This window comes from Chanodichthys erythropterus, chromosome 2 (genome assembly GCF_024489055.1).
Source record: "Chanodichthys erythropterus isolate Z2021 chromosome 2, ASM2448905v1, whole genome shotgun sequence".
Classification (NCBI taxonomy): domain Eukaryota; kingdom Metazoa; phylum Chordata; class Actinopteri; order Cypriniformes; family Xenocyprididae; genus Chanodichthys; species Chanodichthys erythropterus.
In genome coordinates, this window is record NC_090222.1 from 15,088,986 (window position 1) to 15,111,453 (window position 22,468).

At 36.3% G+C, this 22,468-nt stretch overlaps 1 protein-coding gene across 2 annotated transcripts in view; it reads left to right on the forward strand.

Moving 5' to 3' along the window:
- Positions 1-22,468, forward strand: part of hdac9b (histone deacetylase 9b) — a 36,683-nt gene that overhangs the window by 2,935 nt on the left and 11,280 nt on the right. For both annotated transcript variants that reach the window (XM_067402343.1, XM_067402352.1), the window contains exons 2-7: positions 9,819-10,060; positions 10,159-10,309; positions 11,422-11,545; positions 11,851-11,972; positions 20,203-20,334; positions 22,057-22,172. In XM_067402343.1, coding sequence (XP_067258444.1) covers positions 9,819-10,060; positions 10,159-10,309; positions 11,422-11,545; positions 11,851-11,972; positions 20,203-20,334; positions 22,057-22,172 — 887 coding nt within the window. The remainder of the gene's footprint in view (positions 1-9,818; positions 10,061-10,158; positions 10,310-11,421; positions 11,546-11,850; positions 11,973-20,202; positions 20,335-22,056; positions 22,173-22,468) is intronic.

Sequence of the window (22,468 nt, forward strand, 5' to 3'; positions counted from 1 at the left end):
ATGCTCACAGAGCAAGAAGTCCCTTAATGTAGGCGATAATTAGAGACAATTAATTGATTTGTGCGGTTTGCTGTCATTGTGATTTTTAATATATTTCTGAATTAAAATAAATGACTGTTCATGCATCATCTTGTTGTTTTTAACGGTAGCCTTTCACACTGCCCCAGGCTACTTTATTTAAAAAAAAAAAAGAGTTTTGGATTATGCTAATGACAGTGATAAGCAAATAATGTGGTCATTTGGTCTATGGAGAAATATACAGTAGAAAATTAAACCTTTTGTTGGGCTGATATTATGAATGTGATAAGCAAAATAAGGAGTATAACTCTCTTACTGATGTTAAATGTTAGAGATGTGATCACATTTGTTAAACGTGAGCTTTGTGTGCTATAAAACCTTTACATTTTCAAGATTTAGATTATTGCAATAATTGATTTTGCTCTGGTTTAAGGCAAATCAATTTTAAAGAGTTTCTAGGTATTAAGTTTTCAATTTAAAAAACTACTAATAAATATTATCACTAGGTGTGAGAGTTTTCCCATATGGCTGTCTGACCAAAATATATTTAAAACAAATATATTTTGGTCCCCATTAGGAAAACAGCTTATAAATCAGTAAATTGTTTTTTTTTGAAAATGTAAAAATGCAGAAAGTTTTCTGTGAGGACTGTGTTTAGCATTTGGGATAGAATATACAGTTTGTACAGTATAAAAATCATTATGTATACATGTCCCCATAAAACATGGAAACCAAACATTTGTGTATATGTATGCATGTATATGAAATGAAAATTGAAATATCTCATTTAAACCCTCACATTTCTAAATAGAATATGCAATTCTACAAGACTTTTTTTTTTAAATATATATTTTTAATATTTATATATTTTAAAAAATGCTTCGAGAAGAGTACGTAAAATACATTTTATACACTTACACTTTTACTCTTTTTTTGGGCCATTTTTCTCCCCATATTTTATAATGCATCCAAAAATATACCCGAAAACATATTTTTGCTGAATGGGATGATCTGGATTCCCCCCGTCCTGTTTTTGCTGTGAGGAATAAGCTTCTACTTAAAAATACAGCAGCGTTTCCTGCTTTAGACACGCCTGCAGCTCAGAATAACATCAGCCGTAATGAGCACTCAGTCACCGCAGCATATGCAGCCAAAAAAGCATCACCCTGTTTTTGCTAAGAAACAAACCGTACCCCCCCCCCCATAAAACATAAAAAAATGTTACTGACAACAGAGGTTAAAAAATAGAATTCCATTTAACTGTGCCGGAGGCTAATTTATAGGGCACCTGATTATTTTGCAGCTTGTTATCTGTATATAAACCATGTGCAGGGCAGGCAGGTCACACTACAAGAAAGGTTAACATATGCAGCATGTGAAGCATACTAACATTTGAGCTTATTTATGCAGTTCTTTATTTAAAAATGTCATGAACCATATAATTTAATTTAGTTATTCAACATTACTGCTGACTCTGTCAAGCCAAATTAAACTGAAGTAAATTTCCTTTCAAATTAAAAGGTAGCAAATCATTGTGAGACACATTTCTCTCAATAAAGAGTGTCATGTATGCATAGACAGTTAATTAAGAGTCTAATTTAGTACCTTTTCACTTAACGGTGTGTGGGAGGTTTGCTTTTGTGGCTGGATGCAGCACTACAAACTCAACGCTTTGATCATCTCTGTAATCAGCGGTAATGAGAAACATCAGTCTATGAGAAATGTATTGCTCAAGGGATTGTGGGAAATGTAGTACAGCAGATGAGTCACCATATCCCTTGAGTCTGGCCCTGTGGGGAAAGGGAACTGTTTGGACACAAGGCAGGATGCTTGTCATCCCTTCCTGCTAAAAATAAAACAGGGTGCTTTCGGTCTTCGAACTTGTGTTTACTGATTCGGTGCCACATTTGCACCACAATTCTCCTCTCATGTCATATCGTTCAGTCGAGAACTTGAAAGTAAAGCCACAACTAAAGAAGACAGTTCTTGAAAGCTAAGGTGCTTGAAATGTTTGTGGTGGGGGGTTAGGAACGTGCCGCCCAATAGCTTACATAAATTTGACAGGGTGCTCTTATTTTTGCCCGAGTTAAAATTACCAGATGGCTCCACACGTTTGACAGTCTTTCACACATTCCCTATATTAAGAGTGTGCTCAGAAAAGCAGTTATATTTAGCCCAGTTACTGCTGGTTTGCGATTCTCTTTTCAGCTCAACTGGCATTAATACATCAACAGCTCTTCTTGGCTTTATTACACATAATGTTCTCGCGAAGGCTCGAGGCCAAAACACGAGGTGTGATCGTGTTTTGTCTCATAACATAGATTTAGTGATGATGTCAGGTGATGCAATAATGGACCGCATCCCACTGTAGTCTCAACAAGTGCCTTGTTAACAATTAAAATAGAGTGACGGAACTGATGAAAAACATGCACGTCATTGCCGTTCTTAATTCGGCATCCAACCTGTTGCTTCATTTACTAAACAAGAAATTATGAAAGTGCAGTGGATTCAGTCAATATAGGCCTAATCCAATGACTGATCCGGTTGCATTCAGTTCTGTTAATGGTCACATGCTTTCTGTACTAAGAATGAATATGTGGAAACTGTACTAAAACACAGCCAAAGTTTCCTGAATGCATGCAGTGCCTCAGTAACACCGCTATTGAATTTTATAGCATGAAACAACCAGTGTACTGCGACTCCTGAATGAAGTGAGTAGCGAATCAAAACGATCAGAGCAACCAGTGTAGACTGATTCACAAACAACTGACTCTAATGAGTTGGATCTTTTTAGTGAGTCAAAAACATTCAGCGCATAGTCAGATTTCCAAAATAATGACTCTTATGAATCTTTATTGTGAATAAGGGGGCGTTTACACAACACCATTTTCAACTAAAAACGTAAAACTTTTTACGCGTTTTGGCCGTTCAATTACACAACAATGGCGTTTTAGGAGCATGAAAACGCAAACAAAGTGTAAGCTTTTGTAAATGATACCGTTATCGTCTGTTTTTAACTACAAAAACGCGAATTTGTGAAAACGTTGAGGTCATGCGCCTGTATATTACATGTTCAGTCTATAGGAACATACTAGTGTTTCTTTAAGCTACATTGCCGACTACTGCCCTGGCATGCATAATACAGCGTTTTTAGTTGTTTTTGTTGATCCGTGTGGACTGGGATTGTTTTGACAACATTGTCGTCTGTACGCAAAAAAGGAAAAACAGTGTAGTGTGATTCCCAAACGAATGAGTCTGTTCTTTTTAGAGAATCAAAACATTTAGAGCAACCAGTGTAGTCTGATTCCTGAACAAATTACTCTTATGAATTGTTCTTTGTAGTAAATCAAACATATTGTTGGACTTATGGTAATACTTCACTTACTATTTTTACTATAGTAATAACAGTAAATTATGGATAATTATATGCAACTAACCCTAAACCAAACTTTAACCCCAACCTCAGCCCTATAGTAAGTACGTGAAATTAATTATTATTATTACTTAGTACTTAATTGTGTAATTACACCTTAATAATGTCTCCTTAAAATAAAGTGTAAGCCGGCGTAGTATCTGGCTGGTTGTTCACATGAAAATGTGTAGAGATAACTGTGTAGAAATACACAGTATGTGTTTTGTCAGTAACAGTGTGTATGTGTGTATATATATATATATATATATATATATATATATATATATATATATATATATATATATATATATATATATATATATATATATATATATATATATATATATATATATATACAGCTATGGAAAAAATTAAGAGACCACTGCAAGTACAGAAATCAATGTTAAGTGGTCTTAATTTTTTCCATAGCTGTATATATATATATATATATATATATATATATATATATATATATATATATATATATATATATATATATATATATATATATATAAAATATATTACTGGCAAAACACATAAAAAAAACACATAAACACATAATACAACATAATGTATCTCTAAGTATTCTTTATATATATACATTGCCCTCCATTAATATTGGCACCCTTGCTAAATATGAGCAAAGGCAGCTGTGAAAATAAATCTGCAGTCTTCTTCTAATAATGCCTGATGAGTTCGTAGAACACCTGACAAGAGATGAGAGACCATTCCTTCATACAGAATCTCTCCAGATCCTTCAGATTCCCAGCTCCATGCTGGTGCTTCTTCTCTTCAGTTCACTTCACTCATTTTCTTTAGGGTTCAGGTCAGGGGACTGGGATGGCCATGGCAGAAGCTTCATTTTGTGCTCAGTGACACATTTTTGTGTTGGTTTTGATGTTTGTTTTGGATTATTGTCTTGATGGAAGATCCAACCATAGCCCATTATTGGATTTCTAGCAGAAGCGTTCAGGTTTAGAATTTTTATCTGTTGGTATTTGATAGAATCCATGATACCATGTATCTGAACAAGATGTCCAGGACCTTCAGTGGAAAAATAGGCCCACAACATTAAAGATCCAGCAGTATATTTAATGGTGGGCATGGGGTACTTTTTATCCATGTGTGCACCAAAACCATCTTGTGGGTTTGCTGCCAAAAAGTTTTTTTTTTTAGCTTTATCTGACCATAGAGGCCGGTCCTGTTTGCAGTTCCAGTCTTGTCTGACAACTGAATATGTTGGAGATTGTTTCTGGATGAGAGCAGATGATTTTCCTTGAAAACCTCCCGAAAAACTTGTGGGGATGTAGGTGCTGTTTGATCTTTTTTTTAGGCTTTCTGAGACTCAAGACTCAACTAATCTCTGCAATTCTCCAGCTGTGATCCTTGGAGAGTCTTTGTCCACTCAAACTCTCCTTCTCACTGTGCATTAGGACTGTTTAGACACATGTCCTCTTCCAGGCAGATTTGTAACATCTTCAGTTGATTGGAACTTCTTAATTATTGCCCTTGTAGTGGAAATGGGGATTTTCAATGCTTTAGGTTTTTTTTTTTATAGCCATTTTCTATTTTGTGAAGCTCAGCAATCTTTTGCTGCACATCAGAACTATATTATTTGGTTTTACTCATTGTGATCAATGATAATGGGATTTGGCCTTTGTGTTTCCTCATGTTTATACTCCTGTGGAACAGGAAGTCATGGCTGGACAAAGTTATGCTCCTAGTCACCCTGGTGTGCTAAAAATTGTAAATATGAATGGGAATATACTTCAGAGATATTTTACTCATAAGAATTTCTAGGGCTGCCAATAATTGTGGCCAACATGTATTGGAGAAAATCATTTATGTCATAATGTGAGTTTCTCCCCACTTTCAATTGTTTTACTCTGATGAAAGGTTAGAATTTTGTGAATTTTTTGAATGAAACATCGAAAGGATAAACAATGCAGATTTATTTTCACAGCCACCTTTGCTCATATTTACTAAGGGTGCCAATATTAGTGGAGGGAACTGTATAGAATATATACACCACTCCAAGTTCAGAAATTAATGTTAAGTGGTCTCTTAATTTTTTTCAGTATATAATATGTTTACCACATTAATTATTTTCTTGGTAGTGGAATTTTATTTTCCCCAAAATATTTATTCCTAAAAAGTATAACAAGAATTTGAGAACCATGATGAGGAATCAAAACTGGAATCATGAAATTCTTTACAGTTACCATTCTTAGACCTCATAGTTCACATTAGAAGAAGTCCTTTGGCCTTCAATGACGCCAAAGCTTCTCTTCCCATCAATGTGTCGCAATGATGTCACGCTGTTTAGAACAGGGTTAAGTTGTGTTATCCAGAGGTCCATTTGGTCTAACCTGGTCATTCTTAATCTCTAAACTGCCTGCTACCAGTTGAGTTGGGCGGTGTGAGTGGGTTGACCTGAGGTTTCTTTGCCGAGAGCTCGGCTGGATGGTCGATCAAAGTGTATCTTTTTAATGACTCTAGTGGGGAGGGCAAGCAGGGAAACATAAGATAAATGAGATATCACCGTGGCGAGCGCTCCAAGCCAGCAGGTGTTTCTGAGGCTATTTTTAGCTCCATTAGGGCAGTGAGCCCAATGCCTGTGACTCATTGTTGAAGCTCATTGGCTGACTCCATGAGTGCTGTAAGAACACAGGCTGCTCTTTGTAAAGAGCTCTCTCAAGTCAGAATTAATATTCCCCCCGTCATTCCAGGATGCTTAGGGTCATCTGTTTGCCTCACTACAGAGAGCCGAAACTGTCTCTTCAAACTCGGCTCTCTTCCAAGAAGTGCCGTCACGACAACAAACCAAGGTGAATTTTTGCTAAACACCCAGAAGTTGACTTCAAACACTTGCTTCGAGCTCAACCGGAGCTGACAGGCATAGCCAACATGTATCAGTTTCGACAGAAAGAGGGAGCGCTTGTGTGTGTGTGTGTGTGTGTATATGTATGTTTCTGTCTTATATAAGGGATGATATAATATCCATGGATGCTCTCGGGGAGGAGACACCACACAGCGCAGCTCAATATCTGCAGGAAGAGGAGTCATTATGATGTCGCCAGCGTTGCCATGGCAGCCAGTTTGGGTGGTGGATTGGGTGTGGGTTTTGTCATAGTCTAAGATTGCACCACTTGCTTTTATGTTGCTATTTATAATCAGCGATTGCGCATGCAGACATTTTTGATGATGGTGAAGAACATTATGTTCAACAAGCATAGAAATGCTTCACCATTAATGTGTAAATTGCTGCATGTCACAATAAGTGCTTTGCTATGGCAACTCATTAGGGGAATATTCTAGGCTTAAGAGACACTGGTTCATGGTTAGAATTATGGTTTAAAGGCTTTGCCTGTGTTTGTGTGTGTGTGAGCATTGAACAGGTGGTCGTGTGTTATGCCAATAACAAGCTTTATGAGGATTAAAGTTACATAGCTAATGAATCTAGTCTCTTGCATCTAATGTGTTTATTGAAATCCTATCTGTCTGTCGTTCTTTCATTCATTTGTTCCATCTGTCATTCTATCTTTTATTCTATTTATGTCTGTCTGCACTATAAAAAAATCTCTAATCATTATATTTTGTTTCTTTTTTTTTTTCTTTGAACAGCCTTTTTTGAGTTTTACTTATTTACTTTACTTTTTTAATTTTGTCAATTCAAGTACATTGGACAAATCAATTAAATTAAAGGGTCAGTTCACCCAAAAATGGAAATAATGTCATTTATTACTCACCCTCATGCCGTTTCACACCCTTCGTTAATCTTCGAGAACACAAATTAAGATATTTTAGTTGAAATCTGATGGCTCAGTGAGGCCTGCATAGCCAGCAATGACATTTCCTCTCTCAAGATCCATTAATGTACTAAAAACATATTTAAATCAGTTCATGTGAGTACAGTGGTTCAATATTAATATTATAAAGTGTATTATATAATAAATCAATATTATAAGGTGCACCAAAAAAAACTAAATAACAACTTATATAGTGATGGACGGTTTCAAAACACTGCTTCAGGAAGCTTGGGAGTGTTATGAATCAGTGTGTCAAATCATGATTCGGATCGCGTGTCAAACCGCCAAACTGCTGAAATCACGTGACTTTGGTGCTCCGAATCGCTGATTCGACACGCTGCTTCATTATGCTCCGAAGCTTCATGAAGCAGTGTTTTTAGTAATACATGACATTATTTATTCATTTTTGGGTGCACTAACCCTTTAAATTTATTTGAATACAAGTGTTGTTCAATCTATCTTTATATCATAAAACTGAGACATATAAAAAATATATATTTTTAAGAATTTTTCAAGTGTACATAATCAAAGACAGTGGACCAACAACATTGACTTTTAGCACAGACCAAAACAAAATAAATAAATAAATTGACATTTTTCAAAATATTTTCTCTTGTGTTCTACAGAAGAAATAGAGTGATAATAAAAAATATACCTGAAACCATGCACAAATCAATATTCTCAGTTATTGATTCTGTGCAGTTTATCAGCAATTAACATTATGTACTAAAAAACTCATTAAAAACTAGCCAACCGATCCATCATGCTGACTAAGAGGAAACTTATTTGATTTAATCATGTTTCCAGACATTTGCTTACTCAGTTAATCTTAAAGTGAATTGTTTTCTGTGTTGGGCTTCCTGTTGTTACATCATTCCTAGTTGTGTAACCACCACTTCAGCGAGTGCTTTCCGTCAATGTGAAACCTAAATTCACTATACCATAAGTATAATCTTGACCTGCTGCTCTATAAACTTGTTTGTCTTTCTTCTCCACATTCTGTACATATGCACACTCCATCTCTTAGTAATTGCTTTTCGTCATGCAGAAGAGTCTCATATGATGAACATCTCCACTGTGTTTCAGGCTTGCTATTGATTTTCACTGTCTGTTGGATATATATATAGTTCTTGGGGCCTTGGGGATGCCCTCTGCTTTTCATACTCAGTGTATTACTTGTAATGAGGCACAGCTTGAAGACAACAGCAGCAATTTTCCATAATGGTGAAGGTGTGATGATGGCTCTAAGGAGGGAGGACGGTGGGGGAATAAGGGGCAGGGACACAAACATCACAGCTATCTATGTGAACAACAATCTGTGGCACTGCAGTCTCCATACAGACCAGAGGAGTCAGTAGATCGGGAATGCTGGCTGGGATTCTTATATAGACACACTCTTGCAAAAATAGAGTTTCTTTAATGTTTCTGCTGTATCTCTGCATGGTGTATCAGAGAAACTCCAATGGGGCCATACTTTGATGACTTTGAGATGTAGTTGGTACAGTAGCTTAAAGGCATAAATTCTGTCATCATTTATCTTTCTTCTGCTGAACACAAAAGAAGATATTTTGAAGAATGTCTGTGGAAGTCAATGGGGCCCGTCAACTATTTGTTTACCCATATTCTTCAATATACTGTATCTTTTTTGTGTGTGTGTTCAGCAGAAGAAAGAAATTCATACAGGTTTGGAACAACTTGAGGGTGAGAAGTTGATGAATTTTCATTTTGGGGTGAACTATCCCTTTAAGGCCAATTCACACCAATCTATAACAATTAATATCTACAAATATAAAGATTTAAAAATCACTCTACACCAAAACTATAACCATGATGACACAGAGAAATAATATTTTTGGAATCACTTTCAGAGCAATTTTTTAAATGTATTTATTTATTCATTTATTCATTCATTTACAGAACATAACTGAAGCACATTTTTAATAAGAATAAAAAGAAATGGACATTTAAAAAAATATTATTAATATATTTTATTTATTTATTTATTATATAATACATATTATATAATACAAATGTAATGATCATATCAGCTGATAACCAATTAATATAGAATTTATTTATTATATATTATTTTATATTATTTTATTTATTTTTAAATATACTTAGGTAAATAAGGTAAAAAGTTTATTTATTTATTTATTACAAATTTCATTATATTTTAGGAGAGGTGCACCACATGGCATTTTGCATGACATTCTTGCTTTGTCATAAAAATGCCTAATATTCTAATATTTTAAGTGAGCTTTTGACCCCCGGCACACAGTCGTGATGATCTGCATGGGCCTTTATGATTTAATATCTTGTTTTAGGTTTTTTCCAATGAATGTTGGTTGCACCACATGACTTTATTGGTTGCACCACGTCATTGATTTGACGGAAACAAGTTTTTCAAATATTAAGAATTCATAAGACCACAGATATTTGATAATATGACAAAATTATGTCATGCATATGTATACCTGATCGTTAAAATATCTCTGAATGATTAATAATAATAAACCTTCAAAACATAGCAAAGACATCTGTACTAAATCCTTGTATTCTCTTTCATTTTTTCTCAGTGGACATTAAGCCAGAGGTTCCATTGGCTCTTGATCCAGGCTCTCCACTAGACTTACGTACAGACATCAGGATGCAGGGTTCTGCTTCAGACCCCACTGTGTGGGAAAGACAACTTCAACAAGAGCTGCTCCTCATTCAGAAGCAGCAGCAGATTCAGAAACAGTTACTCATCAGTGAGTTCCAGAAACAGCACGAGAACCTGGTTCGCCAGCACCAGGCCCAGATACAGGAGCATTTGAAGGTATCAACACAACAGTTGATGCAACACAAAAAGCAAGAAGCAATAAAAAAATACAGTACTGTAGATAAATGAATGTGTAAAAAACATCTGCCTCTCAGCTGCAGCAGGAGCTACATGCCATGAAGCAACAACAGGAGCAGCTGGAGAAAGAGAGGAAACTAGAGCTACAGAGTCAGGAGAGAGAACTGGAGAGACATCGGCGTGAACAACAAGTCCTGGTCATCCGCAACAGAGAGCGAAGCAGAGAGAGTAAGAGCTCATCATCGCGATCACCCACACAACACTCAAACACTCCACAACCTGTCTGTATCTAAGGACATCAAAATGTCATCAAGTCAAATGACACATTTATATGACGTCTGGGTATTTTACATGTTCAAGGTGTCGAATAACACAGGATGAAACTGATAAAAACAACATAACAAGGAAAAACGACTAGATCTAGTCGGCTAGATCTGAGCTGGAAAAGTGTACTGTATGTCAGTTTAGAAAAAAAAAAAAAAATGTTTTAAAAAATGTAAGTAAATCTACAGTATAATAGAGGGTAAAAGTTCTAGAAAAAACATCAAAAATGACAGAAGGAAAGATAAAGTTAATATCTGTGTGTAATTGTGTGTAAATGTGGGTAAATGTGACCAATGCGACTTCATATATATATATATACAACTATTTGTGTATAAATATTATATAGAATTAGGGAGGAGGAAATATATCATTACTTTATTACAGATTAATTAAAATTTGGGGGAAATGTGCTTAATTGTCATCTCATAATGCAAAAAAAGATTGATTGCACCATTAGATATTTATTTCAATAGACTTCTTTTTCTATAGGCTCCCTATTCTATAAGCATTTTCATTTTTAATGGTAAAGATGAATGAATTTCAATGTTCTTGACAGGTTTCAAAAGTTTTACCCATAAACAGATCAATTACATCTTCATTTATCAATATAAAGTTCAGCCTTGAAGGGTGCCTCACTCCTGCTGTCCAGAAGAGGGAGATATTCCTTCATTTGTTTAAAGGTGCGCAAAAATATTTAGCCAATAATGCTATAGAGGCATCTGAACTGGAGCTCTTGAGAAGAGCGTGTGGGTGAATGTGTAGGAGAGATGCTATTGTTTGAGTTGAGGCTGATCCTGCTGTGTCTGGGAGTGGCAGTAATACAATCATTTCTCTGACCTTGAAATGAAACCAAACTCTGCAAACATTCTTTCTGTTTACAGTGACTCTAAGCAGAGACCTAGCTGATCTCTGTCAGGAATGTCTCAGTTTGATTGTATGCATTTTAAGTTTAGATATCATTAGATTAAACCCCAAGATACTCATGATTTCTCTGTGTGCGTCTCCTGGTCTGACAGGTGCAGTGGCCAGCACTGAGGTCAAGCAGAAACTCCAAGAGTTTCTGTTGAGTAAATCCACCAAAGACGGTGCGTCAAATGGGGTCCCCCAGAAAATCTCACAGAGCTCCAAACTGTGGTACACGTAAGTAACCTGCACAAGCCATTTACACCTGCTGTTTGAATTGAGCTTATTTCAGAGTTTTCATTTTAAATGGATGTAGCACAGAAATGCCGCAAACATTTCACATTAAGTGAAATGTACTTGGAGTTTATCAAATAAAGCGAGACTGGAAGACTTTCCAAAGTATTAAAATTTAGGAGATTTTAGCTAATAATCAGTAAAGTGATATTCGAGTTGGATGGTACTAGAGCACAGAATGGCTGTCAGCTGTATTTATGACTGTGAGGTAAGTTCAGGAGTTCAGTTTGCATCTCCTTTCTGTTCAGGGCCTCCCATCACACCTCTCTGGAGCAAAGTTCACCTCCTTTGGGAGGCACGTCCTCCTCCTGCAAGATCTCCCTGCCCTCCCCACAGGACTCCCGGGACGACTTTCCTCTGAGGAAGACAGGTAGGTTTCTAAAAGTTGGCCTCTCAAAATCCATTTTTTTAAATTAGCTGTACTGTCTCAAAAAGGAGTCACTCACAATCTGTTCCCACTATCATTTTGTAATATTGCCTTAATGTGCGTTGCACATACTGTTTAATATGTGGTTTTGCTCACAAGTCATTGCTTTTTACAAGAGACTAGGGGTTCTGATTAGAGTCTTTTTCCCAGAAATACAGGATCCCTTAAGAGAGATAATTCTCATATTTGCATTATTTCAGGGATAGTTTAAGTACAGCAAATGAAGAGTAGTTTTCCACAGTAGGATTTCTTTTCCTCCGAGCATGCAATGGAACCACAAATTTCCTAAAATGCTAAAAGGTATATAATTTTCATCTATATAAGAGGCTTTATTTATTTAGAAAATCCTTGACTTTTCACAGAAAACACCACAGGTTTGTTGACTCAGTGTTGGAGGGAGTCTCGTAGGAAGTCAGTATTAGTGTGAGTTATGACTCCCACTTGGCCGGCCAGTCATGAGTTCTTGCAAAGGGCGAACTGTTCATAACTGTGCTGTTAAGTCACGGAAATGACATTACATTCCTTCCCCTTTGTGTCCCTTTGAATTATGATGGTAAACAATTATACCTGCTTAAATGCTTCACCATATGGGTTGGCATGTTGTGTATTTACATAATTTAGGGATCAGGCAACGGAGGTTTAATTCCAAATTATGCAGACTTTGTGTGCCAAATGTAAACTAATCTAAGGTAATTATGAAGGTTGTTCTGTTCAAATAAGCACTTTATAGACACATGAAAGAGACATGTTTATTGTCTTAGCTTTTGAACAGTAACCTCCCGGTTTCAGCATCAATTTCTGCTTCGCTCCACTGAAACCAGCCAATATCCTGAGAACTAAAAGGAGCGGAAGGTTCTGGAATTCAAACAGCCTTCTGAGAAAGCAGTCCCAACAAAGAAAAAAAAAAAAAGCCTGAGCTGTTAGGAAAACTTACAAATATGAACTGCTTTGGTCCCTATTACTTAGTATTAAGATCGATGACATATGGTGTGACCATGATAAAGCAAAGGAAAAATTCTGTTAATTTTTTTTTAGAAATGTCTCTTTGTATTCATATTGGACTCGCACGGTTGTGAAAAACATTTTACAAATTTTAAGAAAAGTTTAAATTTAATGACTCTAATGTCATGCGGTGTAACTATAATCTTAAAGGTGCCCTAGAATAAAAAATTGAATTTATATAATAACAAGAGTTCAGTACATGGAAATGACATACAGTGAGTCTCAAACTCCATTGTTTCCTCCTTCTTATATAAATCTCATTTGTTTAAAAGACCTCCGATGAACAGGCGAATCTCAACATAACACTGTTACGTAACAGTTGGGATCATTAATATGTACGCCCCCAATATTTGCATATGCCAGCCCATGTTCAAGGCATTAGACAAGGGCACCCAGTATTAACGTCTGGATCTGTGCACAGCTGAATCATCAGACTAGGTAAGCAATCAAGGACAACAGCGAAAAATGGCAGATGGAGCAATAATAACTGACATGATCCATGATATCATGATATTTTTAGTGTTATTTGTAAATTGTCTTTATAAATGTTTTGTTAGCATGTTGCTAATGTACTTTTAAATGTGGTTAAAGTTACCATCGTTTATTACTGTATTCACAGAGACAAGACTGTCGTTATTTTCATTTTTTAAACACTTACAGTCTGTATAATTCATAAACACAACTTCATTCTTTATAAATCTCTCCAACAGTGTGTAATGTTAGCTTTAGCCACGGAGCAAAACCTCAAACTCATTCAGAATCAAATGTAAACATCCAAATAAATACCATACTTATGCGATTAGACATGTTGCATGATGAACACTTTGTAAAGATCCATTTTGAGGGTTATATTAGCTGTGTGAACTTTGTTTATGCACTGTTTAAGGCAAGCACGAGCTCCGTGGGTGGGGAGCGTGAGCATTTAAAGGGGCCGCAGCCTGAATCGGCTCATATTTAATGATGCCCCAAAATAGGCAGTTAAAAAAATTAATAAAAAAAGATGTATGTGGTATTTTGAGCTGAAACTTCACAGACACATTCAGGGGTGACCTTAGACTTATATTACATCTTTTAAAAAGACATTCTACGGCACCTTTAATTATTGTTATTTTTAAAGGTTTTAAAATTTATTTTTCAATGTAAAAAACATGTTTTATAAATGTCATGAATTACTAATTCATAAATATAATTATGCTGTTGGGAAGTCACACCACACAATATTTTACTATTTTTGCCAAATGTCTGATATTTTAAGAGACTTATTGACCTTGTCAGACACTCTTTATGATATTTCCTGTTTTATGTTTTTTGTCTGTTTCAGTGTGTTGGTTGCACCACATGAAGTTAATTTATCCAACATTTTTTTCAATATTAATATGCAGTGCAGTTTTTTTCCCCATAAGAAGTAATATTAACAATACAAATTATAAAGTTTATTTTGAAGTTTTTATTAATTCATTATTATATAACTTATTGAAGTGACAAAATTTTAGAATAAACCATTTCATAAAGAATTAACATTTATTTTCCGTCAATACGCTACAGAAAGCAAAATAAGTGTTGGAAATTACCTGTTCTTTATGTGTGTTAATCTTATCCATTGCCTAAACTGTTTAAAACCTATTTCCTGCTAGTTGGATTCCAAACTCTATATGTGGTCACACCCGTGTAAGGTCCCCTCCCCCTCTTCCTGTCTGTCTCAATTAGAATCCCCTCAATGTAGGCACACAACAGGAGCCACACAAAGATGCTGCTTGTTCTACGTCCTGTATTTCATGGGAGATGCTTGACTGGCATATGTCAAGGGTTTAGGTTAGCGCTGTGGAGAGAAATAACAAAAACAAAGCTGTTTTGCATGTTTAGTGAGTGCTACAAGAACTGACACTTTTTTAAGAGGTAATCCTTAATTTCCCTGGAGTCCTCAATGCTGTATCATCTACAATGTGGCTTTGGTTTGATCTCACTGTTGTGGAAAAGCCTTGATTGGACTTGTCAAAGAAAAACAAGCCGTTTATCTCCAAAGCATCACATGATTAGCTTGTTTACTTGCCACCTAAGATCCGTGTGATCAGAAAAGATCATTTGTGACACTGCTGTGGGCAGGAATAGCCCAGCTTATTGAAGGCGGGAAAAAAAACTCCTTCTTAGTCTTGACCCACATACCCAACATGTGGAGCAGGTGCAGCTGAGATGAGAGGGATTTGAGTTTGTGTGTCTTAAATGGTGGATATTTTGGGCTGTCAGACCAGGCCTGCTTTATTATGTTACGCCATTATTCCCCACTGGAGATGGAGGGATATAGTAGGGGAAAAAAAACAAGAAAAATGAACCGAGATACAAAGATGAAGTAATATGATTTGCAAGGGCAGTGTTGTTTCATCACATAGCCCCCATCTCCTGAGTAAACAGGTGTTTGTATTTACTAATGAAAGAAAAAAAGGCTGTGGACAGGCACAGATGAGTTACCTTTAAAAGGTCTGACTCTGCTCTTCTTTTAAAGGTAGGGCAACCAATTGCAGAAAGGCAAGCAATAGCAAGTTAGCTTTGAAAACTTGAGATCCCACCTTCCCTTCAGAGCGCTCTCCAAAGCCTCGCCTCCTTCAAAACACACGAACACGCACAGCCTGAGCAGAGTCTGTAAAGTGTCACGAGAGACTGTGTTACCTCATATCTTAAAGCACATAACATTACAATAATAAATAACGTAAACAACTTACAGAGCTCTTACTTGTACCACCTGACTGCTGCAGATTCATTTCGGCGTTGATAGTTTTGACGTATAGAAACGCATAAATCCGAGTCTGAGGATGAGAACATCACGGGTTGCTATCTCGTAATTATGGTTATGACTTGGCGTGAATGCAGCATAAGCTCGTTGTTTTGGTTCAGGAGGAACTGTAAAGACAGCTGCCGTTTGTTTGTGGCGCTCGGTGACTGAATGTCTACAACTCTGCATAGCCTCATGGAGCGTGTTAATGATGTGTGATGTCTGCGCGAGCATTTACAATGCTGATTTTTGTTTTTTGTTTTTAAATCTATAAGATATCAGCTGATAATCAATGTAGTGCTGATACTTTTTTAGTTCTGAGTGCAGAATTATTGTGACAATGTGCGAAATTAGTGTGAATTGCAAAAATCAGTAATAAAATTGTATTTTGCATGTTTCGACAAATAGGACAGTACTCACAGCATCATATATGAGCTGATTTCCATTTCTTAAAAACTGGATCTTGCAATATAAGACTCATATTGTCATGTTGGTGACTGAATATTCAGTCGCCGCAAGACGTTCTAGAGTTCAGTTCAAACATCCCAGATAAACTTTCAACTGATGATACAAGACACACAAGTAGCAAAATGTTTTCTTTAGTTCGCAGTTTAGTAAGTGTTTGTTACTAAAATAACACTGGTGAGAAAAACAAATCAATGATATACTATAATAGTTTTTGTTAATATTTTGAATCACTTTATTTTTAGTTTTATGGTCCCATTTTATGTTAAGTGGCCTTAACTACTATGTACTTACATTTAAATTAATCATTTTATACAATGCACTTATTGTGTACATACATGTTTTTACATTGTACTTACATTTTAAGAACACCTGCATGTAATTACAGCTGTAATTAATTTCTGTAATTACATTTATAATTACACTGTCGACCCATCCTTTACACCTTAACCCACCCTAAAACCTACTCATACCACCAAGTACATTGTACTTATTTTTTTATGTAAGTACATAGTAGTTAAGGACACCTAATATAAAGTGGGACCAGTTTTATTTTATTTTTATTTATTTTTTGTCATTTTTATTATTTTTTTTTATTTATTTATTTTTAAATATGTCTCTATAGTATTTATTTATTATGTATAGGTTTTAGTTTATTTAGTTTTAGTTATTTTAGGACTTTTATCTCTTTTATTCATGGTTTAGATTTAGTTAACAGTAATAACCCTGTCTCTCATATCACTTATATCTCTGAACATTTAACCATGATTAAGTTACCGTAACTAACAAGTAACCATGATTAAGTTACCGTAACTAACAAGTAACCATGATTAAGTTACCGTAACTAACAACAAGTAACCATGATTAAGTTACCGTAACTAACAACAAGTAACCATGATTAAGTTACCGTAACTAACAAGTAACCATGATTAAGTTACCGTAACTAACAACAAGTAACCATGATTAAGTTACCGTAACTAACAAGTAACCATGATTAAGTTACCGTAACTAACAACAAGTAACTTTGTTTTATTTTTTTAGCCATTTTAAACCACATTTGCACTTGGTGAATGTCAATTATTGACCCATAGTAGTAGATCTTTACAAGATCTTTACGCACTTTTTTTGTCACTTTACACGCACATATACACTCTTTACACTTGTCAGACATGCTAAACCGCACAACTTTGAAGGGAACTTCATCTTTGACTTGAGACAACACAATAAATAGAACTCGGCAGTGCGTACCCTCCAGCGCTGCTTTCAAATGTAATAATCTGATTGATTTATGGGCCTGTTAAGTCTTTGCCTCATACATATTCCTGTTTGACTTGGCCTCTGGTTCTAGGCTGTATGTCAGCTCAGGGAAAAATCAAGCAGGTGTTGGGCCTGTCGCTCCAACCAAGTGATGACCACTGTTTTTTAGCGAAACTGTGGAGTAGAGTGATGAGTTCTCCCATGGCATCGCAATCACAGCCTCCCACTAAACCCACCAACAATCGCTCTTCCACCTTCACATCAATAGGGTAGCGTTCCCGTGGTGATAGGCTGCAGCGCGGAATAAAAATAGAAGGCAATCAGGACAGTGTGGGGTGCAAGGCGGATTGGAGAGGGCTCCCTGCAGTTCGCTCTCAGCCCACTCCGCTAGTGGGATTTACATCCCATTAGCGCACTGCTGGATGGGAGCAGACAGTCCTGCCTCTGCTTCTGAAGAGGCCTGAAATAGCAGCCCAGCCTGCGGTCCAGTTCTTTCCCTTGAGATTACTACTTGCAGCTGTGTCTTCCCATGACTCCTACTTCTCATACCAAGTCATCCTGTATGGTCATTTCCATTTGGTCAAACTCTCTTTTTAGTATGGCAACAATACGTTTCTAAAATAAATCAAGATCATAAGATCTTAACTGGAGGGCTGAACAACATAATGTGGCAAACACACACACGCATAAATATATAGGGCTTTTAACGCAATTAACGCAGCATCCTTTTTTTCACGTCATCCTTTAAATAGCATTGCATTATATGATTACACTAACATTCATTCAAGTGCTATTATCCAAGCGCAATAAGATGAAAAAAAGAACTCGAATCTATACTGGCACGCTGTCTGTGAATCTCCTGTCTGTGTGGCAGACACACACGACTCATGCACACAGAAAGCCATGCATTCAGTTTTCTTTCACGCTTGAACAGAGAAAAACACACAAAGGCATACCAAAATGCCTGCTTTGTTGAGTATCCTTGTAAGCACAGTCTTAAATGAGTTAAATAAAGTCTTAAATTACCTGTCATCACAGTCATTTAAAACTTTATTTAAGACTTTTCCGCTGATGTGTCTCAGATCCGCGTCATGTGTGTCAGATCTTAAAGTTACAGCAGCCTAATAAACCTGCTGTGTCTGTAATTGATGTTAATTAAAGAGCAAAAGACAAATAGAAAATCACTCCCAGCTCTTGAGTGAAAATCATTTTAATAGCTTTAATAAGAATTATTCTTATTTTAATTGATAATTTATGCAGTGAAGACTGTGAAGTGTTTGATAACTTTATTCAATTTCTGCATACTTCCTATATGTTAGATCAAATATTTTAAATATACTATATTTATGTTGTTTCTGCATTAATTTGGAGATTAAATGTGAAATTATTACAATATATATGGGTTGTGAAGCAAAACTAGTCAAGAACCATTGATCAACATAATAACTTGCTAACGAGGTGGTGGTGTTACTACTGCACAATGAGGAACTGATGGGGAAAGAAATAAAGCAGCACTCATAATGAGACCAAATTTCGATATTTTTGGCTGCTAGTTGTGATGTGGGTGTTTCCCAAAGGGAGGCACTGAATGTGGGTGGCTGGCTGGCTTACTCACTAACTTCCCATCAGGGAGTTGTTCAGAAACACTTGCCTGTACATTACAGTCATATAAACAGACACTTCTCCATAATTCAACAGTATTTAAATGATGGTAAACTACTCCACAGGGTGTAATTTAAATATAATGATGTAAAAAAAAAAAATTGTATCATAGTCATTGTCATTTTTTTTGTATGTTTTGCATTAATATATTTTTGCATAGAACGCATGTTGCTTTCATTCACCAAAACATCTGCCAAATTTATCTGTTAATTTAATGACTACTGTACAGAGACTCACTATAAAAAACCACTGCACACTTGAGTGCTTGCAAAATTGACTTAATAAAAGATATCTAAACTGAAGTTGCTGTTACTATTATTGTAGTATTTATAAAATATTAATCCTGGATATTAATATAATAATAAGAATTACATATTTGCATTAATAATAATATATTTATTTGATTAAAATACAGTAAAACAGTCATATTGTTATAATTGATTCGATTTGTTATTATCAATGTTGAAAATGACAATATTTTTGTGGTAACCAGGATACTTTTTTCAGGATTCTCTCTCTAATGAATAAAAAAATGAAAAAAGAGACTAATTTTTGTAACATTATGACTTTACTGTCACTTTTGATCAGTTTAATATGTCCTTGCTAAATAAAAGCATTAATTTCTTTAATATAAAAAAAAAAATCTTACTGAGCCCAAACTAATATTATACTTTACTATTTTACTTCAAACATTACATCATGCCAACATTTCTTATTTTTCTGAACATATATATATTTTTTTATGGTCATTGTATATCAAACCTTTGTGCTACTCAGCCTAATTTACTCCAGATGATGAGGGAACTCTGATCTTTGAAAACAGCCGGTAAATTCCCACAGATCTAATCACAGACCTGTAACATCACAGTATGTTACTACACACCACTGTGGATTCCCCTCTCCTGCTTACTAACAGGCATAGCTACAAATACATCAAAACATTTCCATAACAACACTTGGCTAAAAAGAGTTTAGATTCAGAATATTTGATTTAGACGTGTATTTTTGTTTTCTCTTCAGTCTCAGAGCCCAATCTAAAGGTGCGGTCCAGATTAAAGCAGAAGGTTGCAGAGAGGAGGAGCAGCCCGCTCCTCAGGAGGAAGGAGGGGAGTATCATGACACCCTTCAAAAAGAGAGCCTTGGAGCTTCTGGGTAGGAGTTCCATCCCATAATGCATCTCACATTAGACAATATACCTGGGGCATAAACAGTAAGACTTCCTACTGGTTGGCAGTCCACTGGCAGTTTCTCTCCATCCACTGTCTGTGAAGCTCAGTGTGCTGATGTTATTATGTAACAGCCGCTCTGGCAGGTGTAATCCAGAGTTCCATCCAATGTGGTTTTGAGCCTTGGCCAGTTGAATGATTTTTCCATGGTATTTCAGTCACTTATGTATATTTATAATGTATCAGTGGCAGCATTTGGTGGTTGGGTTTGGAAAAACATAGTGGCAAGATTGTCATCCAGTAAAACTTATGCAAATATGCCAAATATGACATCATCCTATTGCTGTTCGCCAGATGCAAGTCAATATATCATAAAATACATCGAGAGATGGATCAATGGCATGACATGCATTTTTTTTTTATCAAAGTTTATTAGTTTTCACATTATACAGAAAGGAGAAACACACATAACTAAACCCTCCTCCCCCGAACACCAGACATAAACATAAAATCACCATGCATACATAGACGTCCATGAAATAAAACATTTTTAAATTGCCATGTTGCCTGCTTCCATTCCCTCAACAAAAGTTAAGAAAGGCTGCCAGTAGACCCTCTGACTCTATGTCTAATTTTCTCCAACTTAAGATGGCTCATGAGTCAGTGGATTAGGGTCTTTCCATTTAAACAGTATCAGTCTCCTAGCCAGAGGACAACAAAAGGCCAACATGTTAATTTCCCTTTTCCTAAGAGAGGTGTTTACTGGGGCCACACCAAACAATAAATGCAATACATGGGGATGGCTCTACTATCTTTCCAAATACCCCAGAAAAGTTCTCAAAAATATAAAGCCAGAATGTGTAAAGTCTTGAACATGTCCAGAACATGTGCATAAGAGTGGCGAGGGCCTGCCTACATCGATCACATGTGGTGTCTATGTCAGCTTTAATTTTAGAGAGTCTGACTTTAGACCAGTGCAGACGGTGTACAATTTTGAATTGTATTACAGCATGTCTAAGGCATATGGATGATGAGAAAATTCCCTGTGTTATTTTGTGCCAAACCGGTTCATCTAAATCTGTCTCCCAATTGTTTTTAAATAGGTTTTAAGGGTGTTGAATCATACATGTTGAGTAGTTCGTAAATTCTGCTTATAGCCTGTTTTTTGACTGATTTACATTTAAAAATTGGATCTAATAGAGAGGTGGGAGGGCATTTAGGGGAAGCAATTAGAATTCGATGCTACAAAGTCCCAAAGCTGCAAATACCTGTAAGAAGTGCATTTTGGGAATGTTATATTTCTGTAACAACTGTTCAAAGGAGGCAAAATTTCCATCAATATAAAGATCAGACAGTGAGACCACACCCTTTTCTGTTCCAAACATCAAAAGCCTCATCCATCATCGATGGGGCAAGTCGTTTTTTGCGATTGGTGCAGCCTGTGATAAATCTTTAAGGGAAAGAGATCGTCTAATCTGATTCCAGATTTTGATTGAATGTATAATAACTGGATTACAAGTTAAACTACTAGAGATAGGCTGTTTGAAGGGTAGGTCCACGCTGTCATAAAAAGGATGTCCGCGGACCCTCCTGATGACGAAAATTACGTCACACGGACAGTGCGCGGACTGTCTGCGGTGTCTTATAAATGATATTGTCAATGATGTATACACTTGAACTTATGTCTGTTTAATTGAATCTTCCCCAGAATCCACAGCCAGCAGCAGTGCACCAGGATCAGGGCCCAGTTCACCCAATGGAGCCTGCAGTGCCTTGGGGGCTGAAAACGGACCCTCCTCACTACCAGTCACCACACGCACTGAGGTACTTACATTAAACATGTTTTATTACAGGTACAAAAGTCTATTAACAGTTTAGCTTTCTCACAGCAGTTTCATCAAAGCTTTCCTGAACGATTAGAACCTGTACGACTTAAAGAAAATTTGATGGCCACCAGGCTGCACCCATAAATTTCCTTGACACAAGCCCGGTCTGTCCTTGTGCAGCTATGAAAACAGAACTCTGTCTCTACAGCATGTGACCTGCTTGTCCGTCGCAGTCCAATGAAAACTGCTCCCAGCACGGACAATAAAGATTCAGTTCACTTCCTCCCACAAACT